The sequence below is a fragment of the Pyrus communis genome, chromosome 15 (assembly GCF_963583255.1).
Source record: "Pyrus communis chromosome 15, drPyrComm1.1, whole genome shotgun sequence".
Classification (NCBI taxonomy): domain Eukaryota; kingdom Viridiplantae; phylum Streptophyta; class Magnoliopsida; order Rosales; family Rosaceae; genus Pyrus; species Pyrus communis.
The window spans coordinates 3174919-3187361 of record NC_084817.1 but is presented as its reverse complement, the minus strand read 5'-3'; the positions used below and the strand labels follow the sequence as shown (position 1 = coordinate 3187361).

Genomic DNA, 12443 nt, shown 5'->3' with positions numbered 1-12443 from the left:
CTCTCTATTTCATACTTATATATACGCTATTTACAACTCATTTCATACTCACTTAAACTGAAGATCGATCGACCCCCACATAATGCAAGTGGCAATGTAGGGTTACCACAAAGAAACCACAACCAGAAAATTCAACTTCAAAATATACCTATATTTATGAGGTTGTGCAAATCTTAAAAAGGAAGGAAACCAAGTTGGCTCTTTCTCACTTTCTTTCTTTGTCCATCCATCAAGTAATGAGAGTGATTTTCTGTGGGTTTTTTTGCTTGTTTTGGTACAAGTAGATGAAGATGATGCACGTCCACTTCAAGTCATTACTCCGAAAGGATATTGGATAAGCAAACGATGTTTATCCTTCCCCTCCTTTTGTTCAAGTGGATGCCTTCTCCATGTAAAGAACAACAACCTCCTTAACAAATTGACATTTATGCAGCTTATATGCCCATGAGAAACCAATCCTCTGAAGCACGGTATGATAATGTTAAAGTTTCAGAGAGGCAGGACGTGGTCTACCACTAATAGCGTCGATATTGTCCACACTTAATTATTAAGTTTGAGGTTTCTATGCAAAATGCATTCGTACAATTAGAAGTAGAACCATTTGATATGAGTTATACATGACAACTTTCATTCAATTTGTAGGGGAACCTTTATATGGGATTCTATCGATCCCGATATTCTTTTCAACATTCTTGCTAAAAATATAAACTTATCAGTTAAACTTGATTGAATAAATTCTACATTTCGACCAAAAAAAACTAGGAGACTCAATTGGGCTGGGTTGCTAACACTCACGGTAACGGATAAGAAGTGGACATTTTTTAATTACTTTTATATTTTTTTAATTTTTGAATCCATTAGGCTCGCAAATTAAGAAATTTTGAGTTTTTACAAATTGCAGAACCCCCCACTCTCGTATTCGCGCACCATAGTCCGAACATGACCAACATTTTTTATTTTACAAATGATTAATTCATATAAACTACATGTAATGAGAGTTAAAATTAAGAGGCATTAGTTTAAAGAGGAAGACATTATTCACTGTTTACGCCATGCGCCGACGATAACATTATTCACCATTTGTTGGGTTTTCTTGTATTTTGGGCTGTTTGCCCACCTCATATCAATAGGCCTAGAAAACTTGGGCACCAACTAAAGGCCCAACCCTAGTTCATACGTTGGCAGCAAAACCAATCTTTCGACACATCACCGACCCACAAGAGTGTTTCAGCCCTCAGTGTTCTTATCTCTACTTTCTTTTTCGTGTCATGGCAAAATCATTTGTTTTATGGCTTAAGACTTGATATCATTGGCGTTGTGTTTAATTCCAATCATGTTGAGTCGCACAACTATAGATGAGACCTTTAAGACATAATCTATCGGATCATTGCCGAATTTGGAAAATCTTATCTTAGCGTACACAAGTTAACTAAACAACGGCGCTTGATGCTAGACTAAATCTAAGAATAATTCAATTTAAGTCCAGTCACCAAACGAGGACGATAACATGATACGGTTTTACGTGAAAATACTTAAGGATTTTAGTCGAGCCTTCTCGAGTCAAGTATGTGATAAGAACATGTTTCTTTAACACGCCAGCTTAAGTGTCAAATTGCAAAACACGCTTAACACGATAATACATATATTACATGTTTTTTTTTCATTAAATTGAATAAATTTTTTAAAAAATCAAGTTTCCTACTCATATTTCCTATTTCCATATTCAAACCAAAATTTCAGGTACACACTAAAGGCGGATGATGCAATGGGTTCACGTAACATATATAGTTGACAAAAAAGTACAAACGACATGTCGTTACATTAACATAAAAGGAAAGGAAAGCTAGAAAAAAGGAATCCCTAGCAAATTAGCAAATTCTTTAAAGGGGAACCAATCCAATCAATAGTGAAATATAATTATTTACCCATTTGTGATTATCCATTTTTTACCATATGCACGATATTTTTTTTTTTTAACAAATGATGTTATCTGCACTAAGAGAGTGGGGAGTGGGCTAAGCCTCATAATGGGTTAGCAATAATATGATTCAAATTTTTCTTTGACGAGAATCGAACCTAAGATCTCTTACTTACAAGTTACAAGTGAAGAGTAATATCATTAGACCTTAGTACTAAGTGCCTATTCCACACTTATTAATATTTGAATTAAGGGTGACTTTGGATGTGGTCCCTATTTATCAATGTTCTTTGATTGAAAGCTTGTTGGTTTTTAGTTTTTTATTGAAGTCCTTGAAATTAATGCAATAATGACCTTCTATGTAGGTTACTATAATTTTAAATTAAAATTTGATATTTATAGTTACTTATATTAATGAGATTTTAAATAAAAACCAAGATTTGTGGGATTAAAAATATTAGAAAATAAATTATACTTATATAAAAAAGTATAATTTATCTTAATGACATGATTTGTCATTAAGATAAATTATATTTAAATAAAACCTATGATTTGTCATTACTTATATTAATGACATTTTTACATACTGTACATTTTACATACAAAAAGTTGGTACATTTTTTGTCACATCCCGGCCGGGGGCGGATCACTTCCTGGGCCCGCTCCACCACCATAGCACGATATTGTCCGCTTTGGGCTTACCATTCCCTCACGATTTTGTTTTTGGGAACTCACGAGCAACTTCCCAGTGGGTCACCCATCATGGGATTGCTCTAGCTCCCTTCTCGCTTAACTTCGGAGTTCCTACGGAACCCGAAGCCAGTTAGCTCCCAAAAGGCTTCGTTCTAGGTAGAGATGAGAATATACATATAAGGATCACACCCCTGGACGATGTGGGATGTCACATTTTTTACAAACAAGGTGGTACGTTTTATATAAAAAAAGAATGGGTACATTTTATATACAAACTAAAACTAAAAAGAAAATTGGTACAAGTTAAAAAAAAGGGTTGCAAATTAAAATAGGTACAAATTAAAAATAAAAAATATAAGATGCAAAATTTAGCTATATATATATATATATATCAAATGTAATGTTTCTAACACTAAATGAATATATTTAGAAATAAAATTTAATTATCTTGACATGTAAAATATTTTATTATTGAAATAATTAATGACATTTATTAAAACCAAGGGACCATGATGAAAAATTGAAAAGGAATAAGATTTCGATCAATGGAGTTGAAAAAAGAGGGATGAGAACCTAAATTGCGATGAGTTGAATTTAACTGCAAGTATAGCACAAAATTGATGGGCGATGGAGCTCACAATTTCAAAGATTCATACATCTGTTACACATTTTAACGCCAAATTCTAGAAATCAATTTCAAATTTCGGAAAGTTTGTGATCAATGTGATGTATTTTTTTAATACAAATGATATTTGAAGTGGGACATCTTATAAAATTAGTGTGGAACTAGTGGAAGTGGATTTTTAAAATCCAAATTTGATCCGCACCTAAAATTTATTATGAGTGTCTTAAAAAGGAAAATATTGTGTGAAAATAATTTCTCGTGTTTAAACGGATTTTTCTTTACTCGAATCACACAAGATAGGGTAGACAAAATTCTTGATGAATGATGGCATGTCAAATATTTGCTATGCCATGTTTGAAATGCACACTATTTGAGACCAAATCGATTCCCTCCGATGTGAGTGTGTTTTCCCTCCGTTGTGAGGTTTCCAGATGGACCAACCTTTCCTGTAGAAACTCTACTCCCCTGTCAACTCCTGAACCCATCAGCTACCTTTCTCGAAGACTTTACTCCCCCTGTTTACTTCCCACCTCAACCCCTGCTTACTCCCCACCTAATTCAAACCCTGTGAAGTCACAACATCTACCACATTCATCATTACGGCACAAGATGAAAGCACTGCAGTAAAGATTCTTGAACAAGTTCCCTGGGCTGTCATGAAGCAGAATTTTTCTGTCAAGAGATGGCCGCCTGAGCTTGCACTTGAGGAGATCCAGATGGAGCTGGTCCCCTTCTGGGTACAAATAAGGGGTGTTTTGCTATACCTGAGTACGGATACTAATGTTCGACGCCTGGCTAAGGAGATTGGTGAGTTCGTTGAGCTAGAAGACACCTCCAAGGTGCGTGGGTTCTTACGAGTGACGGTCACTGTTAATACCCAAAACCCATTGACGACGGGATGCTGGCTCCCACGGGAGGACAACAAGGACTCGTGCATTGAATTTCGATACGAGCGGTTTCAAGATTTTTGCTATAGATGCACAAGGATCGTCCATGCCAACAATGAAGGTTCCTTTGAACCTGGAAGTGGGGCGCGGCTGGTTATGGGGAATGGACTAAGGCCGCCTCAATACGGGGAGTCTAGGAAACACTGGCTATGACAATTTAACCCTTCAAATCTGATCTTCGTAGATAACCAATCTAAACAGTTTGGTTTCAAGATAAAATTTCGGGTATTTTGCGGTTATAGGTAACCGTCGGGTAAATTATTCGGTTTCGGGTTCGCTTTTGATTATTAGGGTATTTACCCAGTACCCATACCCGAAACCGTCCCGTTTTCATTCTTTAGTAAAAAATAAAAATATTTATTATATGTTTTTATTTATTTTCTCTAGCAACTTTATCAATTAAGGGATTCTACGAGACTTTAAAGGTCTTGAGCGTGCAGACTTCAAAGGTCTCCAACAACATTATTCCAAAAATTTCTATGCTTTCAATCAAACGATGGAATCTAGGACAATTTGCATGAGAAACTGAATAAATTTCCTTCCAAAATTGAATTGTTTTCGAGCTTTTTGTCTTAGTTGGGATGGAGGAGAATCATGACTTAAGCTACTCTTTCCAACTATTATTTCTTGTTCCATTTCTTTGCATAGCTTGTTGCTTCATACTTGTTTCTCTTTGTTGTCTGTTTGTAGTTACGTTGTGCTTTGTTCCTCTTTTATGAATTCCTCTTATTTCATTGAAACCCAAAGGTCTCCAGCAAATTTTGTCCCTGTTAATTGTTATTTTGAAATCCTCTTTTATTCTCATACAAAATACAAAATGACAGCGTCATACGGCCAGCAGCCTCTTGTTTTCTCCTTTGCCATCCCTAACTACATGGGGAAACCTTTACCTGATGGGGAATCTGTTACCTGCCACGTTTGGTTATGGGCAATCCCCATTCGGGGATTCTACGGTTTCGGGTTCAGGAAAAATAATCGAGTTTGGTTATGGGAATGGCATATTTGTGGAGCAAAAAATAATCACAATGTGACATGTGGATCTTTGGATAAAAAGGACAAGAATACTCTTGAGGCACATCAGGATTCCTACACGCGAGCAACGGACAATCATCCCTCAACCAAGACAAAAGTGCCCAAAATAGGTAACAATTCAAAACTTATTTCATCCATTCTCATCAAATCCCTTCCACAAGGTAACTCCCAAATCTTTCCCTTTTTATTATACTAATTAGCTAATCAATTAGGCAATTATTCTATTAATTGGCTAATTAATTAGTTAATTATTCAATATTGCCCAATTAAACACAAGAACCTAGCCCACAAAGAGAGCCAAGTGGCCGGCCACACCTCTATAAAAGCCCTCTCATTCTCTCCAAAACTCAATTCCAATTCTCTTGCTAAACTCTCTAAATTCTCCAAACATTTTTCCCTCAAAATTCTAACTTTGGCATCGGAGGTTCTTCGGCCAAAGCCCCCCCCCCACCCCCCCCCTCCGCGCATTCATCATGGGCAGGTGAGGCTCTTGGCCTTGACTTAGGGTGTTATTTGTTTTGTAGGTGCAATTTTGTTTAAGAGCAAGGAGGAAGAAATTTACATCCACAACATCCGAACCCAATCCGTCCTGTTGCCATCCCTACGAGATGCCCATAGTCTGCCACTTACTGATGTGATGTCTAAGTTTGGTTGGGTTTTTATACAGGCTTATTTTTAGTTATGCCCCTTAGAACTCGATTTTTGATCTCTTTTTACCTTCTGTTAATCAAAAGTCATCACTTTACTCAATGAAACTCAAAATTCGCTCTACTTTACTATGTTTCTGTTTCTTCTCTCAAATTCGCTCCATTTTGATTTCACTTTGCCTTCTGAAACTCGATTTCGATCCCATTTTGCCTCCTGAAACTCAAAAGTCATCATTTTACTCCATGAAACTCAAAGTTCACTCCACATTACCTTAATTTATCACACCTATTTCTATATAATTTTGTAACCAATCAAAGCAACTGAATCCGCATAGTAAAATAAGTTTTAGTTTGCATTCATATCATATTGAATTTACGTTAAGAGCAATACAACAAAAGAAATAGGGTCCGTCCGAATTTCTAAATTCAAGATATATACAATCTAAAAAATTGTTCAGATTTATATGTATTTCAATTTGCAACTAAATTATAATAACTTTAGACTGACAGCCTATGTTGAACAAATTTGGATCCCCACCAGTTTTTGAATTTGATTAACAAAGGCTGAATTATCAATGAAGTTTTAAAAAGAGAGAGAGTAGTTCCATGGCTGCTTCTCCAAGTCCTTATCCGAAAAATTAAATTGGATAAAAATTATAAGACACATATAACAGTTGCTAATAATTATCTAAATAGGGTTTATTTCTCTGTGCATTAATGTGTTTGCCCTTACCGTTTATTTTTAGTGTAATATGTTTATTATCAATACTAGAAAAAAATTAAAGATTTGATGTTTGATGTCACAACTGTCCAACCGAGGCTCCAACGTTAGTTTTTGACAGCATAAGTTTCTTCACCCGGTATGCTAAAATTGAGTCGGAATTTGGCATCAAGCTCTTCATCGAGTGAACATGTATTTTTCTGACGCTTTAAATTATTTATCCTAGTATATTAGAGGAACTAAAACGAAGTCGCATCTCTTGTTAAGACCTTTTTTTCTATGACAGGATCCTCGATAATGTACCTCTAGTCGTATTAAGCAATTAAAATGCATGAAATAAACATGTTGGAATAATGGTAGGCTAGTCAATTTTCTTGTTCAAAGTTAGGCAAGTTACCATAGTCAAGCAAGTTAGGTAAGTTAGGCAAAATTAGGTTTATGTCCTTTTTCTTCCCTATATATATGTTTCATCTTGTAATTGTTTCATCAAGTCATACAAAACCATCTTCAACACTTCTCTCTCATGGCTTCAACACTAGAACCCACGAAACCTTAGCAAGTTCATATTTTATCATGGTATCAGAGCACCGTTTCTGGTGACTCTTAATACTCCACCTATCTTCAACGCTTCCGCACCACAACCAACAACATCGTCATCATGAGTGATTCAGGAACCAACACAAAACCATTAGAGATGGCTACTGATCTCTCGAACCCGTTTTTATTACACCCCTCTGATCAACCTGGGAACATCTTGGTCTCCAAAACCCTTCAAGGAGACAACTACAACACATGGAGCCGTGCTATGCGCATCAGTCTAAGTGCCAATAACAAGCTAGGTTTGGTCGATGGAACCATTGACCCACCTGCTGAAACAGATAAACAATTTGCATTGTGGCAACGATGCAATGACATGGTTCTCGCATGGATCCTGAATTCTGTACATGAAGACATCGCAAGCAGCGTTTCCTACTACACTTCAGCAGCAGATGTGTGGGCTGACTTGCGTGATCGTTTCTCTCAAGGGAACGATTCACGTGTTTACCAAATTAAGAGAGAAATTGTTGAGCACAGACAGGAGCAACAATCGATCTCAGTCTACTACACCAAACTAAAGGCATTGTGGGATGAATTGACGTCCTATCATGAGCCCTCAACATGCACTTGTGAGGGTTTGAAGAAGATCAATGAACGTGATGAAAAGGAAAGAGTGATGCAGTTTCTCATGAGATTAAACGAGTCCTATGCCGCAGTACGTGGGCAAATCTTGTTGATGCAGCCACTTCCCGATACTCGAAAGGCATACTCTCTTGTTTTACAACAAGAGAAACAAGTGGAGGTATCTCTCACTCGTCATAACAACAGTTTGCATGCGATGCATTTGACAAGCCATAGGGAATCTGCTGCACAACGAGGTAACTCATCTATTAAATGCTTTTATTGTGATAAAAAATATCACACCGTAGATCGATGTTTCTATCTCAATGGCTTTCCACCGGGGCACAAATACCATGGCAAAAAGATGATTCCTCCTAACAAGAAGAAACCTGCGGCTAATCAAATAAAGACTAGCAGTGAAGTCGCCACAGTCACGGATCAGCATCATCATAAAACCAACGGTGACAGCCCCAAGTTCACTCCTGAAGAGTACAACCAAATCATGGCCATGCTCAAGAAAAACAACTTGGATGGTAATCCTCACCATTTTGCAAATGCCACAGGTACTCTTACACCTCTGTCTAAAATGTCAGGAGCCTTACCACAGAAAAACCTATATTGGATCATTGATAGTGGGGCAACGGATCATATATCTCCTTCACCTCACTTGCTTCACAAGAAATCTATGTGTGATTATGTACAAATGCCGAATGGGGGAAAAGCCATTATAGAATCTGTTGGTTCCTTCCAAGCAACTCCTCTTCTTAAACTTGATGATGTGTTACATGTTCCAAATTTTCAAGTTTATTTGTTATCTGTTAGCAAACTCACTGAGTCTCTACAATGCATAGTGATTTTCTTTCCTACCTTTTGTGTGATACAGGACATGGCTACGAGGAGGACGATTGGCCTGGGCAAGCGATATAATGGGCTCTATTACTTGTCGTCAACACAAAACCCTCATTTAGCTCACAATGTCAATCGTCATTCAAACCTTTGGCACCGAAGGTTAGGACATCCCTCCACCGGTCCCTTACAACTTTTGACCAAGCAAGTTCCAACTATTATGTTTGATTCTAGCCATTTGTGTGACATTTGTCCCCTTGCTAAACAAACTCGTTTGTCTTTTCCGTCAAGCTTTATTTCATCTCAAGCACCTTTTGATTTAATACATTGTGATATTTGGGGACCCCATCGAGTCAATTCTCATTCGGGGGCTAGATATTTTTTGACTATTGTTGATGATTATTCACGATTTACTTGGATCCATCTTATGCGTTTAAAATCTGAAACACAAGGGTTGTTACGTTCTTTTATTGCTTGGGTTCAAACACAATTCAATCGCATGATCAAGACAATTAGGGCAGATAATGGGGCTGAATTCATTTCTTTACGTTCTTTTTTTGATAGCAAGGGTATTGTGTTTCACACTTCTTGTCCTTCTACTCCCCAACAAAATGGGGTCGTTGAAAGAAAACATCGCCATCTTTTAAATGTTGGGCGAGCACTTCGTTTTCAAGCCAATTTACCTTTAATCTTTTGGGGGGAAAGTGTTCAAACGGCATGTTATTTAATCAATCGCTTACCAACACCACTCCTCCATCACAAAACCCCATTTGAGCTTTTACATTGTACACCTCCAGATTTTCATCACTTGCGTGTGTTTGGTTGCTTATGCTATGCCACAAATCTCACTCCCACACACAAGTTTGATCAACGTGCTCGGAAATGCATATTTGTTGGATATCCTCTTGGTCAAAAGGGGTACCGTGTTTATGATCTCACTACCCACAAATTCTCCACCTCCCGTGATGTGATCTTTCATGAGGACACCTTTCCCTTTCTTTCCCAACCCCCAGATCACCAACCTGACAGTGTTGTTCTCCCCCTTCCCCTTGATACTACCATTGACTCACCTGCCCCTACCACCACTACCAACCCCCTTCCATCCCACGACACACCACACGACCCACCGTACGACCCACCACAAGTCACACCCCCTATCCATGCCACCAACCCTTCCTCGGACCCTCTCATCACCGAGCCTGCTCCCTCCCCTCTTCCCCTTGCCATTCGCCACTCCAACCGTCCTCCAAAATCCTCCGTACGACTTCAGGGCTATCATTTATATCATGTACACTCTCTTGCTCCCAGTGCCACCTCCTCTTCCATGTCAGGTACACGTTACCCTTTATCTCACTATGTTTCTTATGCTCATCTTTCTTCTTCACACCGTTCTTTTGCTTGTGCTATTTCCAACATTGTTGAACCCACTACCTTTGAGCAAGCTAATAATGATCCTGCATGGCAAGCCGCCATGCAAGCTGAACTCCTAGCCTTGGAACAAAATCGGACTTGGACTCTCACTCGTCTCCCTCCCGGGCATCGAGCTATTGGTTGCAAATGGGTTTACAAGGTCAAGTATCATTCAGATGGGTCTGTCGAGCGTTATAAAGCTCGCCTTGTTGCCAAGGGTTTTACACAACGTGAAGGTATCGATTACAAAGAGACTTTCGCCCCAGTTGCCAAACTTATTACCGTCCGATGTCTTTTGGCCGTAGCTTCTGTTCGTCATTGGTCTCTCCACCAAATGGATGTTCAAAATGCCTTCCTCCATGGAGATCTTAAGGAAGAAGTCTATATGCAACTGCCTCCTGGTCTTCGTCGTCAGGGGGAGCACAATGTATGCCGACTCAACAAGTCACTTTATGGGCTTAAACAAGCCTCTCGAAGCTGGTTTCACAAATTTTCCACTGCTATACACCAAGCTGGGTATCAACAATCCAAGGCCGATTATTCCTTGTTCACCAAGGTACGTGATCACTCATTCACAGCTATACTAATCTACATCGATGACATGATCATCACAGGCAATGATGAAGAGGCCATTCGTGATCTCAAACAATTTCTTCACACTCAGTTTCGAATCAAGGATCTGGGACCATTAAAATACTTTCTCGGCGTAGAGGTGGCTAGGTCTTCTCAAGGTATTTCTATCTCACAACGGAAATACACGCTTGACATTCTTGATGAAGCCGGCTTACTGGGTGTCAAACCTGCAAAATTTCCCATGGAAGAAAATTTGAAGTTATCTCCAACGGAAGGGCAAGTTCTTCATGATGCCTCGAAGTATAGGAGACTTGTTGGTAAACTTATTTACCTTACTATCACTAGACCGGAAATTTCATATGCAGTTCATGTACTCAGCCAATACATGCAACAACCAAGAAAACCACATTTAGATGCAGTCCATCGTCTCTTGCGATACTTGAAAGGGGCACCTGGACAAGGACTTCTATTTCCTTCAAAAGGGGACCTAATCTTGGCTGGATATTGTGATGCCGATTGGGCTCGATGTTCAATTACAAGGAGATCTGTCACGGGTTATTGCATATTCCTTGGAGGAGCATTGGTATCTTGGAAGACTAAGAAACAAACCACCGTTTCTCGATCTTCAGCAGAAGCAGAGTATCGTGCCATGGCCTCTGCGACGTGTGAGCTTACATGGATGAAATACTTGTTAGCTGACTTACGAGTTGATCATCATGTGCCAGCAAAACTGCATTGTGACAATCAAGCGGCTCTTCATATAGCAGCCAATCCTGTGTTCCACGAGCGTACCAAACACATAGAAATCGATTGTCATGTTGTTCGTGAACGTATTCAATCAGGGGTTATCACGACAGCCTACGTTCGTACTGGAGCACAATTGGCTGATATATTTACCAAGCCACTTGGACAAGGGATGTTTCACTCATTACTTGGCAAGATGGGTGTGATTGACATTCACATTCCACCTTGAGGGGGAGTATTAAGCAATTAAAATGCATGAAATAAACATGTTGGAATAATGGTAGGCTAGTCAATTTTCTTGTTCAAAGTTAGGCAAGTTACCATAGTCAAGCAAGTTAGGTAAGTTAGGCAAAATTAGGTTTATGTCCTTTTTCTTCCCTATATATATGTTTCATCTTGTAATTGTTTCATCAAGTCATACAAAACCATCTTCAACACTTCTCTCTCATGGCTTCAACACTAGAACCCACGAAACCTTAGCAAGTTCATATTTTATCAAGTCGTTCCCTTTGAAAGGCTATATCAAAAAGCTCGTACTGTTTATCAGCTTGGATTTCATGTTGGGTTCAAAGGCCATAATGCTGGGGTATGTCCATTATTTGTTTAGGGTTTAGGGTTTAGGGTGTTGGCACCAAATACCTTTCTTGTTCGGGGATGATTATGTTTTTCTCGTTCTTACAGTATGTTATTGTGCTCAGAGCAAAGAAGAGGAATACTTCATCCACAACCATCTGGCATTTACTGTGAAGTACCATAAAGATCCGCGAACTGGAACAGCAAGAATTGTGGGATTTGAGGTTAAACCATTCAGGTCAGTATTTTTCAGGGCGTTCCTTTTCTCCTGCATGATTCCTTCTTGCTGAATCTTCTTTCTAAATTATCAGTTGGTAATATGGTTTGTTTGACTGTTGAATGTCATGAACTACCTGTAACCCCCATTCGAAACACACTGTTGTTAATTCTAACTCTCCTCAAGAGGTTGCCGAGAAGCAGGAAATCGTATTTACCTATGATGTTGAATTCCAGGTGAGCTCCATAATTTAAAATTTTACTTGGTATTTTTTCGTAGGAGAATTATGACTCATAATTTACCGTCTACTCTTTACTTATTACAGCATCATTTATTTGT

At 38.6% G+C, this 12443-nt stretch overlaps 1 protein-coding gene across 1 annotated transcript; it reads left to right on the top strand.

Annotated features, from left to right (window-relative positions):
• Positions 1 to 3892: 3892 nt before the first annotated feature.
• LOC137718113 (uncharacterized) lies at positions 3893 to 4336 on the top strand. The gene has a single exon (XM_068457618.1). The coding sequence runs from the start codon at positions 3893 to 3895 to the stop codon at positions 4334 to 4336; it is 444 nt and encodes a 147-aa protein (XP_068313719.1).
• Positions 4337 to 12443: the final 8107 nt, after the last annotated feature.